The sequence below is a fragment of the Chaetura pelagica genome, unplaced genomic scaffold, assembly GCF_000747805.2.
Source record: "Chaetura pelagica isolate M959 unplaced genomic scaffold, ChaPel_1.0 scaffold630, whole genome shotgun sequence".
Lineage (NCBI taxonomy): Eukaryota > Metazoa > Chordata > Aves > Apodiformes > Apodidae > Chaetura > Chaetura pelagica.
The window spans coordinates 468,213-486,675 of NW_009951855.1; the positions used below are offsets into that span (position 1 = coordinate 468,213).

At 36.2% G+C, this 18,463-nt stretch overlaps 2 protein-coding genes across 2 annotated transcripts in view; one reads left to right on the plus strand and one right to left on the minus strand.

Annotated features, from left to right (window-relative positions):
* CACNA1D (calcium channel, voltage-dependent, L type, alpha 1D subunit) overlaps positions 1-4,308 on the plus strand; it is a 154,843-nt gene extending 150,535 nt beyond the window's left edge. Inside the window, exons 47-49 of the mRNA XM_009993306.1 lie at positions 294-415; positions 783-1,103; positions 2,112-4,308. Coding sequence (XP_009991608.1) covers positions 294-415; positions 783-1,103; positions 2,112-2,405 — 737 coding nt within the window. The 3' untranslated portion in view covers positions 2,406-4,308. The remainder of the gene's footprint in view (positions 1-293; positions 416-782; positions 1,104-2,111) is intronic.
* A 3,029-nt stretch (positions 4,309-7,337) lies between these two features.
* CHDH (choline dehydrogenase) lies at positions 7,338-16,508 on the minus strand. Its single transcript, XM_009993317.1, has 7 exons — positions 15,703-16,508; positions 15,121-15,272; positions 11,395-11,524; positions 10,588-10,722; positions 9,304-9,446; positions 8,389-8,491; positions 7,338-7,838 (listed from the first exon to the last, which is right to left on the minus strand). The coding sequence occupies exons 1-7, from the start codon at positions 16,454-16,456 to the stop codon at positions 7,420-7,422; spliced, it is 1,836 nt and encodes a 611-aa protein (XP_009991619.1). The 5' UTR covers positions 16,457-16,508; the 3' UTR covers positions 7,338-7,419.
* Between the last annotated feature and the right edge of the window lie 1,955 nt (positions 16,509-18,463).

An 18,463-nucleotide genomic window follows, 5' to 3' on the forward strand; every position in this document is an offset into this window, starting at 1 on the left:
GTAAAATGTCTGAACCAGTCTGCTGCATAATACAAGCATGGTTTGTGAAACAGCTGCTTCAAGTTCTGTAATGTCAGGCTGCTTGTATGGTTTCTACAAAGGACTGTATATTTGCTCATGATGAATTTGCCCATTGTCTTATAATCAGCTGCTTGCTTCTGTTAGCACAACTTATTTCTCACTGGGGTTTCTGTTTTTATTTGTGTGATAGTTGACTCACACTGGAATTCTGGAAATAACAAACTTTGAGGAACAGTATTTTATTTTCCTAATGAATTCTGGTTTCCTTGTAGCAAATAGACGATCTTCCTTCAACTTCGAATGCCTCCGCCGACAAAGCAGTCAAGATGACATACCACTCTCTCCCAATTTCCACCATCGCACTGCTTTACCACTTCATTTAATGCAACAGCAGGTAAAAAAAAATAAAAAATCTTATTTAACTCACAGTTAATTAATTTTTTCCAGCTTCTATATTGTGTTTCTGACTTACATTGTTTTTTGAAACAGTACTAGTGATTAGGTAGTTTTCCTGTGCACGACTTCTAGGCCAAGTGTAGGTTTCTAGTTTCTAGATGTGAGGCTTCTCAAACATCAACCTACAAAACATGAGAATGAGTATCCTCTCAATTTACTGTCCTGTTCCTCCTTTACATGACTATTAAACGTTAGAAGATGTTAACTTTGTATAGCTGCATTGGTTTGAAATAGCTGCTGAAATGAGAAATTAGTATGGCCAAGCATTTGAAATCACTCACTTCTAAAATTCTTCCCCTTACCAGGTCATGGCTGTTGCAGGTTTGGATTCCAGCAAAGCTCATAAACATTCACCAAGTCGTTCAACACGTTCCTGGGCTACCCCACCTGCAACCCCTCCCAACAGGGACCATACTCCGTATTACACACCTCTAATCCAGATCGATAGGGCTGAATCAACAGAACATATGAATGGTAGCCTGCCTTCCTTGCACAGGAGCTCCTGGTATACAGATGACCCTGATATTTCCTACCGAACTTTTACACCAGCCAATTTAACTGTACCTAATGACTTTAGGCATAAGCATAGTGACAAACAGAGGAGCGCAGACAGTTTGGTGGAAGCGGTAAGTATTCCAGAAACCTCTAAACTAGATAAGAGTGCCTGTCTGTTCAGATTTTTTTGTTAACTTTAAAAAGTATATGATTCAGTCCACATTATCTCTGAAAACTTAAGTCTTTTCAGTTTCAAAGCCCAAAAATGGTTTTAGGTAAAGACGTGCGGTCCTATTTGTAGTTGTCAGATAGTAAAGGATTTCTACTGAATGCACATCTTAAGATTAATGTGTCAGAGAACTGGAAATATTTCAAAGTGACTTGAAATTCAATTTTCTAGATGAGGGTCAGGTATGCAGTATCCTTCTGCAATGGCTAATAGGGGAGAGATTATACACATGCCTGTTCTCTCCATTGTTTCTATAGAAATACGTCACTATTTTTGCAGTAATCTGAATAAAAGAACAAGAGCTTTATGAATGAGTGTACTAAATGCAGACAGGCGAATAGCAGCTATAAAGATTGATTTGTAGGTATACTAAAGAGTGTTAAGAATGCTTTTTATATTAAAAAATATTTTAAGATAAAGAGTATATAGCATTTCTGAATCATAGTTACCATTCTTGCTTCCATCTATCACTTCCTTTCCATTGCTGTGAGCTAAACAATATACTTTGTTAGCAAGTGGGACTTCAGCATTTCTTCTATGTACCCTGAAGTACTGAGAACATATCCAGAATTCTGTGTTTCAGGCAATTGTTCTAATTGCACCATCTTTGATACATTAACTATCAGTAAAAGCTTGATGACTGATTTTTATCAGGGAGTACTCCCAGATTTCTAAAAAGATAAGTCAGACATATTGCATTATCAGTTATTACATAACTGATACAGTGTGGTTTAGGAGCCATTTGACTGTTGATTTGATTGTTCTTTACACATGCAGCTTTGCTGTGGGTTGCTGTAGTGATTCAGCATAGGGTTTCCAGTATTTTTCTACAACTGAGAAATGTTGCTATGATCTGTCTGTTCTTCTGTAATTCCACTGTAAAACTCATTCTCTTCCCTCCATCTGCCAGGTACTTATATCTGAAGGCCTAGGAAGGTATGCAAAGGACCCTAAATTTGTTTCAGCTACAAAACACGAGATTGCTGATGCATGTGACATGACTATTGATGAGATGGAAAGTGCAGCAAGTAATCTTCTCAATGGAAATATTAGCAATGGGACCAATGGGGATATGTTTCCCATTTTAAGCAGACAAGATTATGAACTTCAGGATTTTGGTCCTGGCTACAGTGATGAAGAACCAGAAACAGGACGATATGAAGAAGATTTAGCTGATGAAATGATATGCATCACGAGCTTATAGTATTTAACAAGGAGAATGGTTTTAATAACAGAAAAAGTGCCTCATGGTTTAAAGATTCTAGGCACTAGCTGGAGTAAATAACCAATCAAGTTTTGTACAAGTGATGTCACACCTCAAGGAAGCCATAACTAATAAGTTGCTTATCTCCAGATTGCTGAAATATGATCAGAGCTGCAGTAAGTCAAGTCTCTTCTCACAGAATCTTCAGTTCCTCTGTAGGAACAAGGTTATTTTGAAACCAAGTAGATTGTGACAATCATATTTTTTTGAGGGCTAGAGCAGGATTCTGAGGTGTAATATCTTGCCTGTCTTTCAGGCTTGTGCTGCTGTCCTTCATAGTAGAGCAGGATTTTGTCAGTGGAAGTGTCTGTGTAACTGTCAGAAAATTGGGTGGGAAATGGCAACATGAGTGATGACAACCAATAATGTCATTGCCTCAGTACTCACATATCAGCTAACCCGTTGCATATCTGTTCTAACATTGCTTTCAAACTTGCCTCCTGATTTCTTAATGGTCTTCTAAAATACAGTTTGTCATGCTCTACCTGTTAGAGATCGTTGGAAAAAGAAGTAATATAAAGAATAATCTGTCATATGTAACACCAGTTTACATAGGAAAATATCATTCAGATAGTCTGTTTTATGACTATCACATTAAGGGCAAAATATACTGGAATCATTGCATTCTTACTAATGCACTTGCAACCAGGTTATAGTAGAATTAGATAAGATAGTTTGCTAAAAATTATATAGTAGAAATTATTGTAAATTAATTGTAATATACAAAGATTTGTATTTGTAAAGAGATGTTCTATATTTTGTAATTATTGTACCGTAATTGAACTGCAGCAATATTTATGGACCCTAATTATTGTAACTCTCCACAGAATTCTAGATATAAGTATTTTTACTTGGAATATATAGATCTATAGCATAAATATTTAAATAGAGCCACCTCTCAGTGTAAAACTTTTTGGGATAAAGTGTCGAGTTAGAACTTGGCAACAGAACTGAATTTTTTTTTTAATAAGGGAGTCGAATTAATCTCTCTGCATAAGGGATGCACAGTTGACTATTTACAGTCTTATACTTGGAAAGGTAAAAGATTTAGTTATTTTAACTTTTTTGATTAAAAAATGAGCTGTATTTTTTCTTAATTAAAACCATGTCACAAATAAATACTAAAATAATTTAAAAAATTGAAATTTCATGCCAGGATATTACTGGTCATGAGACAATTAGTTTTGACAGTGTATTATCTACATACCCTATGCTTATAGGAAGCATCTTAGGTGGAAGATATTTCACAGGTAAATGAAAAATTTTTACTTCTGTACTACTTACTCTGCTTGGAAAAAAAAGAAAAATTATAAAATTATTCTTCACAGAAGCAAAAATCTTGATTATATAAGGAGTATACTATTTCATTTCCTCTACCTTTCTGTTCTTCTATGGATACTATTTCAAATATTTATTTTTATGCAATCAAGAGAGGGCTTAGATATTGTTCACAATGCAGTAAAATCCTGAAATGACTTTGAGGCTAATACAACCTTGGAGGTAAAAACAAAATAATGAAAGCTACTGTCTATTTTGTTAGCACTGGATCACAATGACTTGTTCTAACAAGTTATCTTATCAGGTTTTACCTGTAGTTCATATGCTAGATAGCAATCCAGTTCACATTTTTACAAATGTGATGTTTAAAACATGTCAATAAACATTTTGTACATAATGACAGTTTCCTATGAATAGCTTACAGACTTCCTCTGAAATCATTCTTATTTCAAATGCCAGAATAAGAACTTAAAGGTTTGTAAATTATTTCTTGACCTACATCATTTTGTATTAAAACAAATGCAAAATGTTCTTCAAAATAAAACTGTGTAATAATTTTATTATACTTGGGACTCCTTTTACTAATAATTTTTCACCAAGAAGCTCCAAATGTTAAATTCTGTTTGCACTGTTGGAAGAATGGGAAGGAATGTGTGGAATATAATCACCAGTCTACACTATCATAGTGTCCAAGTCTTTTATGAATGAGTGCTGTTAACCACAAAGAAATAAAACTATAGGAGTATTTGAATGAAAAAGAGCACTCTTAACCCCCCCCCTACACACACACACACTATCTAGAGGATTATTACTTCCCTAGATACAGATCTATAGAAACAATTAGGAAAAATTGGCTAAAATCCCCATAAATGTTAAAACAAACCTTTCATGCTGTCTGCCAGCAAATACTTGAGTAGGTTACCCAGCATAAGTCACTTCATTACACTTTCCCAGCTTACAGAAAATAGTCCTTACAAAAATAATTAATTAAGGAAATTTAGTTATAAACTATGTTCTATATAGATCATTTTAAATGGAGAACATATATGCATATACATAGAATAACTGTTTAATTTTATTACAGAAGTTTAGAAAAAAATAAATTGTACAATTACATGGTAATTGGCACCTTTAAAATACTACCAATCATAGTAAATACTCGATAGAGAAAAATTAGTTATCTCAACAACTAAAGCATATTTCATTAGTTTCCAGAATTGTTTACATATGTGTATAATCACAGAAAACATCAGTAATGAATTAAACACACCTATGTCTTCTACAGTGAAGTAAAGTCACAGAAGAAGTGAATATATAAAATATATTCATATTTGAACAGTGCTTTTGGAGCTTGGATGATAGAAAAATAGAGACTCAAAATTATAACGCTGTAATAAGATATGCTTGTTTGTTCTCTCTACAATAACTAATAATTTTAAAGAAATGCATAAATGCTTTTACTATTCCTCAAAATATGCTTCTATGTTTATTTTATAGAAAATGCATGTTGCAAGCCCCCTTTCTAGTTTTCCAGTATTTAAATAGTTGTCTCATTTAGTTGCAGACTAATTATAATCAGACAATCAGAAAAGATTTTAAGCTGTGGAAATTAAATATAATGCAATTTTACAAATATTGCTATTTTCTGCTGCTTTTAAAAGCACTTCTCACACTGACGTAATTTTAACTGAACTACATGTAGAAAAGAAATATTTTTGGTCACTTTTTTTTCTTAATCTCATTGTCCCCAGCCAGAGACTCCCAACTGTGGCAGCAGCATCTAAAGCAAGGTATTATGATGGAAATGCTGGTGTTCTCACAGTACTATTGCTGGTTCAAGCTATGATAACAGGTAGCTTCCAAATTCTGACATCTTTTACTGTTACCTGGTTTTTAATGCATAACGTAGTATACTCTGCAAATTTATATAAATATATATATATCTCCAGGTAGTACTGGGAGTGATATTCAACTGTAGAATATCTTGTACCTGTTCCAAGTATTCCTTAGCAGACTTGACTGTTAGAAGTAAGAACGATTTTAACAGGAATTCAGTATCAGCAATACAGGAGAAACTAATGGTAGCTTGATGCTACCTAAAGGTTTCCCTAGAGCAATAAAATTAGCAAATACCTGAGCCGTTTTTTTAGCCCTGCGTCAAAGGAATGTCATGAAGGAGCCTTAAAGTTCTACAGCAGTGAGGCCTAAATTAATAGAGCAACTGTGGTTCACAGTAATGAAAATATTAAGTATTTGGAAAAAGATATATTTGTGAGGTGTCTGTATGTTTAGAACTGCAAGAAAAAATGATGATGTTTCAGAAGAACTGCCTCATTATCAAATTTCCCAATTCAATGTGTGTGTACCTGAACATAAGATACATGTGCATTTTGGCATGTATGTCTAACCTTGCTGTTTCGTTATCTCTTAGAGCTTGACATAACAGTAGAAGATAGCTCTGTTTGTGTTCAGTAATAAGTTATGTGAGGCACTGACTACTTAATCCTCTGCAGTTGTGTAATAACAGTTCCCATCTTGTAGGCCTGGAGTGGGAACCCATGTTGTAAATCTGCAAATGCAGGAACTTCAATATTCTATCTTTCGAAATTATTTCCCCTCTCAACTGCACAAGATTGTAGGAAGTCTCTCCAGTAAATGCTACTCTGAGTATCCTAATCATTTGTATTCCAAATGACCCTAAGAGACCTACCAAATACCTCATCTAAAAAGCACAGGTGCTGCATAAAGCCTATTCAGTTCATGCTTTCCCCAAGCACACAGCTGCATCAGATGGATTGTCTTACTATAACAGCTAGTCAATCACATACATAGAAAGGGTTTACCTGTCTCCTTTTGGAGCAGAGTTCACTGCTATCATCTTCTCTCTTCAGTACTTTTGTTTCCTCTTTATGCAGATACTCTAATGAATTAAGTCATTTGCCGAAGTGGCAGGGCTTTCAACCACTGCCTTGCAGCAAGCAGCATCAGGTACAAGTATGTGCCTTAAGCATTTGCAGTTGTCTCTCTAGCCAACATCTGACTCAGCAAGGTTTTTTACAATCTGCTCAAATAGTGTTAAATTTCTTTTTTTCTGCAAAAAATTAAAAAGTTTATTTTGTTTACCAAAAGTCCTAAGCAATCTTAGGCTACCTAAGCTGTTACTTTATAATTTGACAGCTGATTAGTCAGTTTGTTTTGGAATACTTAATGAATCCAAACAAGTCACTAGATTACATGTCATTGAATTACTTCAGTTTCTTTTTTTTTTTTTTTTTTAAATCAGTACCTGAAAGTGACTGAGACAGAAAACAAACATTAGATAACATGTTTCTTGCTTTACACAAAACAGCACAGATTAATCTCTTCCATTCCTCATTAATTGCACAGTATTTCTGGTCTATGTGCACAATTTGTCTTGTAGTTTAGAAAGCTTCTCTTCAACAAAATATTTGAATTGTATCACAAAAGGTCATGTTTTACTACTGTAAGTAGCTTAAGCCAACTAATTAAAAATATTAATAGGTAGTGTAAGATAAGAGAATGCCTCAAATTAATAGTTACTTTAATAGGATATGTTGTTTTGCATAGTATTTTTTGTTGGCATGTTCTGTATGAGATGCCAAAGTACTGATGAAAACCTAAGTAGGAAAAGATGTGAAATGATGAGTTTGTTTGTCTACCTCTGTGTTTCCAAGGTCTTGGGCTTATATACAGGAACATTTTTTTCCTGAAGTGATGGGAGGCCCTTAATTATATCTGCAGCTTTCTCTGCTATCATAATAGTTGGGGCATTCAAATTCCCACTGACAACACTGGGCATTATTGAAGCATCCACTACTCTCAAGTTTTCAACACCAATTACTTTTGTTTCGGGATCAACTACAGCAGTGCCATCTGAAACCTGACCCATTTTGCAGGTGCAGGAAGGATGATAAGCACTATCAGCTTTCTGCCTTACAAAAGCATCTATTTCTTTGTCAGACTGAACATGGTTTCCAGGTTGAACTTCAGGCCCACGAAATTTTTCAAAAGCTTTCTGGGCAAAAATCTCTCTGGTCAACTTGACGCACTGGCGGAATTCCCAAATATCTCTTTCTGTATGGAAAGAAAATAAGAAAACTGTAAGTACACCCTGAATTTATAACAAGAAAAACATAAACAGGAAAAAGCTGCAGATAAAGTCTAACAATTATTGCTGAATGCCAAATAGAGTATTTTTCAGTCACAGATACTTATATTCACTGTGAACAAAACTATCACTTATATTGCACAAACCCAAAAGGGAATAGGTGAGCTGTAAAGAATTGCTCTTTATTTTGCTATACTCACTTTCTAGCCAAGGACACTAGTCATAGCAAAAAAGAAACAAATAAGGTCTATTCCTTCACAAGCAGAGGAGGGGATGAAAAGAACAGCACAATGCAGCAAACACGAAGAATTTTGGCTGCATCCTAACAGGGAGTTCTTTTTGGGTCTTACAGTGCTTTGCATAATGGCCTCTTGATACTAACTGACTTTTATAAACAAGAAATAAATAGCCATGCAGCAACCAGCACTTACAAACTGATGTTGAGTAGATGTGAAAATCTGCTACTGAAACACGTGAAAATAAGTAGACATCAGAGCAAGGAGAGGAAGCACTGACCTGTTGACATGTAGTTAGGCTCAATGACAGGATGGTCATTTGGGTCTGTACTCTTCAGCTTCAGCCAGCCCACACTCGTGCTCCTCATGGGTCCCACATGGACCTGCAACACCCACACTCTACTGGTGACACATGCATTTCTGAATTCAGTATTATTCTATATTTTAATTTTTATTTTCAATTTGGACAGGCTTTACAAATTAAGAAAATATTAACATTAAAGGGAGATAATGGAAAATGCTATTGAACATGTTTCCATTTTATATAGATTTATTGTAGATATAGTATTCCATAGGGGTAAAGAAATATACCTGTCTTATCAACTCACAGCTGTTCTTTTAATTTAAAATACAACCATTCCAATTTAGTAATAACAGAGCATTCTAATACAAATAGCATCAGATCAAACTACTAGCATCACTGAAGAAAAGAGACTAACGATAAGAAACATGTATATTCAATGACAACATTAGCACAGATTTGTGTGTCAAGATGATAATCTAAAATGGGGCTTGGATTTGTGCTAGTGAATAAATGAGTGGCCTCAAACCTCTGGCTAAACCACTGTGGAGTAGGCAACACCCTGGTTTAGTTTTGTACAGCATCTAGCATAACAGTGTCCTCATCAACAGCACTATGGCACTTCAGTAGTGCAAATACTTAAACAGCTGTTCAATGCTTGCACACTTTCCTAAACATAAAAATTAACATAATTTTGGTAGTAATGTCAAATAACAAGCTCTTTCCCCTCTTTCCCCAAACCCCCAATATACGAGGTTAAGCCAACTCTTTCTATATTACACTGAACCAAATATTTTTCAGTGTATAGTCAAATTACCAATGTTTATTATAAAGTGTAAGCTTCCTTACTAATTGCTACAGAACATTACTGGACTATGTTCTTCAACAACTCACCTGGTAAGCTTCCATTGTAGAAGCAACCCGACCGTGGTCAATCACCTGAGAAGGGAGAAAGTGGAACTGAATGTCGGGGTGAGGGACCCCTGGTTCACTTCGGATAAAACCACCAGACTCTAGGTGGGCAGTGGCTCCCTCACCTAGAAAGTATAAATTACAGAGAAAATGCCCTTAAAATACCTCAGGAAAGCAAGAAATCCACTTTCTAACCTTTGGTTTCACTACTGTGAATAAATTCCAGTGGAAACTGCAAGGAGCACAAATCTGTTATGAAGAACTTGTAATTTAAGCAATATGCATCACTTTCATTTGCTTTTTAATCACTAGATAAATGTAAATATGCTTTGGAACTTCCACTTATTTGAGAGTGAGATGTTACAGTTATCACACTGTAGCCTGCAGGCCTAGGGTCTAACTCCAGAGGCAGATTTTGTCCCAGGATCCTAACAAGCGTGGAAGAAACCAACGGCAGCATCCTGGTGTTACTGCCCTGCAGGCTCCGTGGCAGGCAGTGCTGCTCTCCTGCCAGTCACAGGGAGGAGACAGAGCTGTCAGCCGGATCCGCCCCGGAGGGGAAGGTAGAAACCAACGGCAGCATCCTGGTGTTACTGCCCTGCAGGCTCCGTGGCAGGCAGTACAGCTCTCCTGCCAGTCACAGGTAGGAGACAGAGCTGTCAGCAGCATCTGCCCTGGAGGGGAAGGTAAAGAGCCTGCAATGCTCCTCACGTGATGTTATTGTTCCATTTAAAACCATGTTAGCCCTCAATCTTTACCTGCATGGTAGGAAGCCACATATACCCAGCATAAGTTAACAAATACTAACAAAATAATACAGCAGTTGATGAAGACCTCAACTTGGGCCAAAGTATTTGACTGATTCCAAGGATTAATTTTACAGGTCTTTTTTTTATGGTACAACTTAACAGATGTGTTACTGTAAAATGTAAGTATCATTTTAACAAAAGTCACTTCTGATTTACATGCAAGCCTAAAGGGTTCTAATCAGAGCAACTAGGTAATTATTTTGTGGCAATTATACTAAAAACTTAATTAAGTTTAAGAATGTTTTTATTGATATGTATTTCAAACAATTTTTTCCTCTTTTTTTTTTATGAAACCTTTTCTCAGTAGGACTGAGATATTTAAATGTAGATTTTTATTCTTAAATGGAGAAATATGAACATTATATATTTAAATTCATAGATAAAAGGCTGCAATAATTCTAAATCGATCAATGGTAGAATGATTGCATTCTTTGTTTCATTGCATTTCTTTGTTTACCTGTGAACTTCCAAAGCCATTCTAAACCAATCTTCACCATGTTAAGTGGCTTTTGTGCATTATATAGAGTAATAGGTTTGGTGCACTTTTGCTGGACGTACACTTCTAAATGATCTTGAAGGTTCAGGCCTACTCCTGATGTGGGAGTAGAAAGGGGGAGGAGGGAGAACAAAGCGGAAAAAAGAAGTTATCACACACAGAACAATTATACACAAGATTTCCAACCAGAAAACACCACAAATGGGAACTAAACTAACCTCTTATAAGAGCAGTGATGACTAAGACCAAGACCATGAGTTATATCAGCCTTTTGCTCAGGTCAGAATAAGGTTTTACATAAACATAGCGTAACTAGAATGAAAATAGAAATTTAACAGCAGACATATCAGTTTTTCTAGAATTGCCAGATATGACTTCTATATACAGTACTAGCTTTTCTAGTTTAAAACAAAAGTTCATCTTATTCCTTCTGTCATTGAATATATATGACAGTGGGAGTTTATACAATCTATTGTGGATCAAAATTAATTCAAAATTCTAAATGGTAAGTAAGAATGCTACTTTACTTTACAAATATTCAGTGGCATTTTTCAGAAAGGCTTTTTTCACTATCAAATATGGTGAAGAAAGTGCAGGAGTTTATTCTCCAGTTCTAAAATCAATGCATGTTTCCACTGATTTATAACACTTAGTTTCAGTCCACACAACCTGACATGAAGACAACCGAATTTCACGGGCTCATTTAACTTAATGGTTTTTTAATTACATCATAGGAAGATGTAAGGTTAAAAGAAATATTACAATTACCAGGAAGATGGCAAACAACAGGGATCCCCAGTTTTTTTAGATCATCTGCATTTCCAATTCCAGACAACATAAGCAGCTGAGGAGAATTTATGGCACCTCCACTTAAAATAACTTCTTTACTGGCAAAAGCCTAAAAAGAAATGATAAAAAAAGTCCTAATGTTATTTAGCCTGGTCTGAATGTGAGCAACATGTCAAGAGCTTCTGTTCAAATATCCTATTCTGATACAGACTAGACACCCTTTCCTCACATTTTTCTCATTCTAAATGTATTCCTATATTGCCAGAAGTTCCTGCAGAAATAAATAATCAGACTTTCACTTTGATTATTTCTGTATTTATTCCCATATTTACAATCCATTCAAACTGCATGGCACACAAACATTCAGGTCAGCCAGTACCACGGCTGCCAATAACTCCTGTGCCACTCACCATGAATAAAAGTACCTATGATGCTCAGCTCAGTCAGCTAAGTGTCACTTCCACTTTCAATAATGGCTTGCAAATGAAAACTGAAACTCCTAAGAAAGGAAAACTTTGAATTCAGACACACACCAGCTCAAAAATTCTCTACAGCTTATTTGCTTAATTAAATAAAACCTAATGTTTAGTTTCTTAGCTCACCATAGTCCTCAGAAGTCTCTCAACCACTAAAGCACCACTCAGACAACTCTGCAGACATATATATAATTCTGTTTTGCTGACAGGCTTCTCATCAAACAGTTTGAACCTTGAGCTGGTTGTGATACAGGCTGCTAAACTATGTCTCCACCTTTGACTCAGCTTTCTGTGCTGGGTAGTTATTTTTCTAGAACCTTCTCTGCAGGTATTTTTGGCACGTCTTCTTTCCAAGCATTTCTGCCCCCAAATATTCTCATTTAGGAATACCAAAATCCTTGTGTTATTTGTATCTGGGGGCTGCCTCTTCCCTGTTGACACATCCCTTAATCTTAGGAACAGAACTTCCCCCTTTGTGCTTTTCACTGTTAGAAGGGAAGACAGTGTGGACTAAGGAAAAATTGTTATCTCCCTCCCTTTACTCTTTGAAAGAGGATGATGTAGGTGAACCCAAAATTGTTCAAACTACCAATTTCTATTTCAATGAGATGGGTCAAGAACACATAGAAATTGGAGGCACTCCATCCTCCCTAGTCACATGCATGTTGCCTGTTAAAATATAAGATACCCTTTGTATACACATTGAGTTAGGAAGTTGACTGCAATCTAAACAGTAACTATCGCATATTAAAAAAAAAAGATTCAAGCTTCACCTGTCCTTATGAAAGAACAACTGCACAACAGAAGAAACAAAAAGTAAGTAACAATTTATATTTAATGCAAATTCTAATGCTACCTAAGCTAGTCCAATGTTTTAAAGAATACTCATTTGCAAAAGTAATACTGTAACATTTATCTGTGAATTCAAATATATCAGTGTGACCACATTGAGAGAAAAACAGACGAGACACAAGCAAAACCCACAAGAGTGCAAGCAAACATATCTAGTATTGCTCATCTGCCTTCCCTGCTTTTGTAGAATGTCAGGTGCTATCATCAGTAGTTCCTTGTTTGTATTTTACAAGAGACATTTAGCTTCTAAAGCAACATTAAGAAGTGTTGTTTTTTCCCTGTAGCATGGTGAAGTGTTAAGAGATTAGCATGGAGTGCATATTAATAACTTGTAGTAATCCTGTCATTTTTGAATGGTACAGTGGCTATACAGAGATTGTTGATAGTAATAAGATAAAACATAGTAAGGAAATACATTTTGATACATTGTTTCCACACTATTTATCTGATACTGCAAACAGACAGCTAGTGTTGGTATTTTTTGTTTGCTGTTGTTTTGCTCCAGGCAGTCATTAGTTTGCTAAGATACAATGTATCTGTGACATTGAATCAATACCTAGATCTGTATTTTGTGTATTATACAAATACAATTATTTATATTTTCTTTTGTGCACACAGAACTGATACAAGTTGGATCCAGATTGGATCTGCATTCAAATGTGCTCATTAGGTATACACTCACTGTCATCAGCACTGTAATTATTCCTAGCCCATATAGAACCTTTCATTGTGCTTAAAGCTAAGATTCAAATAGGAAAAACTGACTTTGGAACACGTATGTAAGAGTTCTTTAGTCTATGATACATTAAAAATGTCCTCTTCAAATACACTTTTCAGCTTTATTAACTCAGAAATTCCAGGAATGTTCAATCTACCTTTCCTACTTTCGTCAGAGGGCTTACTGGAGTCTCTGGGAGCTCTCTGGGACCCCAATGTCTATGGAAATAACAATGAAGTCACTGGCTTAATGAATACGTTTTAAATCATGCTTGAATCAGGTGTTGATGATCTTTTAACTTTACTGATGGCTGATGTAAAAATGATCCTACCTAAAATAGATTGTAAAAACAAAAAATGCTTTGATATAACCAAGTCTTTCATCTTGATGTTCATAATGTGGTAAAATTATTAGCTCTTCAATCCTGACAGGTGTAACATTTTCCAGAAAGTAAAATCAGACAAGTCCTGTGATTGTGATGTTGGGGGAGAAAAGGAAGGGAAATACTTTGAAGATGTATTTTTTTATATATGCTATAAATATGTATCAATCACTATGTATAATTCATACATGTATTAATATGTATGAAATTCATAGCAATTAAAGAATTTTGCAATTAAAGTGGTCCAGACTTCTGAAAGTCTTTGATCATATGTAATTAGCTTTTCAAGACTTTCTTCAATAAAATTAATCTTGATAATGGAATAAGAACATCAAGGAGAGACATTGTTTTCACAGACATTTAATAGCTCATTAAATCAATTAAATTTTCTGCAACATTTTTTTATTATCTTTACCAATCCACTTAGAAAACAACAGATTTGTTCTGTGCATTAGAAAATGAACAGTCTATTAATATTGCTTTTTAACTTTTAGCAGGTGTTCAGTCAGAGAACACTTCTCTGTTGAATTTTATAAACCTTACTGAACTCAAACCATCAAGATTTGTACTCTGTTTAGGCTATTACTGTTACACTTTTTATCACTCTTTGTGACTAAATATCCTAAGTTATTAACATACAAATTCCTTTTTAGGCAATTTTCTAGTTACATGCTCTCCTATCAGATGTAATACTAAAGAGTTAAGGGAAATGAGAATGTTTTAGGTCTTGAAGAAATCAATGGATTCAGTTGTACATAAAAAGAACTGTTTATACACAGATTTAAGTTGTAATGGCAGTTCAAGCTTCCTTCCACATGATCACATGTTCACTGGAAGTTGCACTGAGACTGAAAAACGCTAATTCCTGAAACAACCAGAAGATATACCATTCAGTTTTGAGTATCTACCTGTTACAGATTTTCCTATGCCAGAACAGTATTTTCAAAATTGTTTTTCAGAAACCTCAGCAATTCAACACACTAGTCAGTACACTGAGACAGTGCATGATTGCACCATAGGTTCCAGCCAGAAAATTTACACAACACTCTTGCGTGACATCAGCTATGGAAATATAATGGAGATGTTAATATCTAAATTAATACAGCTGAAATTTAAACTACTGTAAACTAACACATAAAGAATATACTGGAAGAGACAGCATAGCATCTGAAAACCAGACATTTTGCATAGTAAAATGTCACTTGTAATAAAAGTTTATTTAAAAAAAAAATTGCTTGAACTCGTATTTCTCATACTAGAAAAGAAAAGCCTCTTACCTTTTTCCTTTGCCCATTTTCCACATACTCAACACCAATGCATTTTGTTCCTTGAAATAAGATTTTTGTTACAAGTGTCTTCACTGCTACTGACAAATTTGGGCGTGATAGGGCTGGGCGAAGGTAAGCACTAGCTGTGCTCCATCTTTGACCTGAAAGGTATATTTACATTAAACATCAAAATAGTCATGCTCAATTCTTCAAGATTTTGGCCAATAACCATTAGGATGTTTACAGAGGGAAAGCCTTCATAAAGTTTATGAAGCAAATGTGATTTGATATAATAACTAAAGATTTTATTTTAACATAATAAACTTCACAATGACATGCTGAAAACCTACTGTCCTTCCCAAATTTAACTATGAATCAAGACTTGCATGCCAATGCAGTTTTCACTGAAATACACCTTAGACTGACAGGAAGCTGCTGTGAAATGAAGAGTGTAACTACGACAGCTGTTCATTAATCTAAACAACCAAACGGTATTCAATGCACATTAAATGTCCATATTCCAAAATGCTTTCAGAAGAACCACTGGTGGGTCAAAAATACAGATTACTTAAGGATCACTTTATGATTTACCTTGGTGTACAGTCATGTCCATCCAGCCAAATCCTTCTTGCTGATAACCATTCATATCATCTGTGAAGGGATACCCAGCTTGCTGGGCTGCCTCCAGGAATGCATGATGAAGAGGATGATTTGTTTTCCCTCTTGACACATGCAGCGGTCCGCTTTCACCTCTGTACTGATCTGGCCCCAGTTCATGTGTCTGTGCCTTCTTAAAATAGGGCAAACAATGTTCATAGTCCCATCCTGTAGCCCCTTCCCTGCTCCATCGATTATAATCTTCTGCATGCCCACGAATGTACACCATAGCATTGAGAGAAGAGGAGCCACCCCACACTCTTCCACGGGGCCAGTACATGATTCTGTTATCCATGTGCTTTTGTGATGTTGTGTGGTAATACCAGTTATATTTCTCATCACAGAGGTTGTACGTTAATGCAGCAGGCATATGAATCTTCCACAACAGTCTTTTACTACCTAGGAGGGTATCTTTAGGGCCTGCTTCCAAAAGTAGTACAGTACTGAGAGGGTCTTCAGTCAGCCTGTTGGCTAATACACACCCTGCTGATCCAGCTCCAACAATGACGTAATTATAAGAGTTTGCCTTTTCAGAACTAAGTTGAGATGATGCACGTGAAATTTGGCCTTGCTGTTCATTGATGCCAAATATGTTCTTCAATATGTGTGCTTTAAACAGAGTTCCTGTTACTTTGTGTATCTCATTCACAGGACTGCAGCATTTAACTCCTTTCATTAAGTATGCCATCTTTATTGATAGTATCAGTCTTGCAGAATTTCTAAAGAAAATATGGTGTTTTACCCTAGCAAAACAAACAAACAAACAAACATCCTAATTAAGTTGTAAACAATATAGTGCACAACCTCTAAAATGTCTGCCATTTTCAGGTTCAACTGGTATACTATGACAATGTCTCTACAGAATAAATGTGTAGCAGTGAAGCTTCTTTTTGGCTATCCCTAAGGTGAAAAGTGCCGTTGTTTGAAGTATGTCTCCTAAGAGAGGAAAAGCTAAATCTGTTCATCTGTGGCTTCCTACATTATTACTAAAATCAGATCCTGCAGGAGTGCTCCGAGGACAGTTACAATCTAATTTCACCAGATCCTTAGGCTGAGTACTAATGGCAGTAGTTCTTACCATTGCACAGGTTCAGGTAAAGGGACTAAATGCAAGATTTTCACTGCCCGTTTAAGTCTCACAGGTACCAATGCCACTGACCAGACTGCAGTGTATTTCTTCCCCTTTAAACCATTCCTCTTTGTATAAATTATTAGTGAAAATGGATTGCCTTGGGCTGTAAAAAGTATTTCTGGAAATATACTGAATACTGTATTATGCTTCTGAAATCTGATTTTTCAGAAATAAGTTATGTTGTTAATATTAATTTTTGTAGATTCAAGTTTCATAGTTTTCCAATATTTTGTAAATATATAAGCTCTGTATTTTTGTAAAATGTCTGAGTTTTTGCACTAGAAGAAAATAGAGTTCCAGAGTGGGCACAGCTGACTCTCACACGACTAATTCAAAATTGATGCCAGCTGAAAGTGGGGGGAAAGGGGAGTAGTCTTTTACAGGTGGAGAGTATTAAGGGGTTATTTCTTGAAAAGTAGGTTTGGCAAGTTCCCATGATTCAGCAGAGGAAGACCCAAAGGTAGAGTGTTTTTTACTTGTTTTATTTTTGTTTGTTAGGGCTAAAATTCTGAAGTACCTATTGTTTCTGGAACAGCAGGTAGCTGATGGGGTTGGTAGAATATGGGCCTGGGCCTTGATAATCTGTGGAAGTTACTTTATTCCTTTAATGTGAGTTGTGGTTTTGGTTTTTTGTGTTTTTTTTTCCGGTGGAGATTCACCATTATGGGATTCCATGATCGTCCTTATTCCTGAGGAAAGAAACCCTCAGGTTTTGGTCCTATGGGTGGTCAACAGTTACTATTTAGGTAGGGTTCACATACTCTGGAACTACTATTGGCCTGCTTATTTTGTTATGGCATCTATGATGCCACCAAATGTTATTGTTTCTCCTAACCAGAATGCTGGCTGCTAAGCCTACAACTCACCTAGTTTGGCTGTAAAGAGGGTAAGTTCTGCAGAATCCCTGGTATTGTGTTCAGTTGGAGATTGACGACTTTGGTAGTGCTGGAGACTGCAGTTCTACAGCTTGCTACAGCATAAGCAGTGGCTTCTGAGCTCCTGGAAATGCTATCTCATGTGACACTCCAAAGGCAGCATTGGTGTTACAGGACTATCTTTTTTTGACTTATGCCAGAACCGTAACACTGAAATCTAGACCTTCCTAAAAGCTGATTCATTAAGGGTCTCTCACACATACAGGCTTTGAAACTCACAGGCCAATTCAACCTTGTATTGAAGGGGTTGGTCTCAATGAGATAATGGAATTCTGAAACTAGAACATGATGATACTTCCCTTTAATCTGTGTTGCTCTATGAATGTGCACAAGTTTATCGCTGTCCTGTTAGTAAGAAAAGTTCACTTATAGAAACCTTGTAAATTTCATTTCCACGGCTAAAACTATTCAAGCCCCACTTACCTCCCTATTTCCTCCTTTATGAACAAACGTATCTGCCGGCCTGGGGCGTCGAGCCGCCCGCGATCCCGCTCTGGGGGAGCCTGCAGCGGCTCTTGCTCCACACAAAGGCCAGGGACCGGGGCTGTCTCCCCGAGGAGACCGCGGGCCTGCCTCGGTCCCCTCCGCAGGATGGGGCGCCCACGGGCCACGTCTCTCTCCTTCCCGG

What these genes read in the sequence shown, in the direction of transcription:
- CHDH (XM_009993317.1), bottom strand. Translation starts at nt 16,456, where the DNA reads ATGGCATACTTAATGAAAGGAGTTAAATGCTGCAGTCCTGTGAATGAG. An exon ending in ATGGCTTTGGAAGTTCACAG is followed by an intron (nt 9,447 to 10,587) that starts GTAAACAAAGAA and finishes TATACTTTCTAG; the next exon opens with GTGAGGGAGCCACTGCCCAC. An exon ending in CTACAATGGAAGCTTACCAG is followed by an intron (nt 8,492 to 9,303) that starts GTGAGTTGTTGA and finishes TGGGTGTTGCAG; the next exon opens with GTCCATGTGGGACCCATGAG.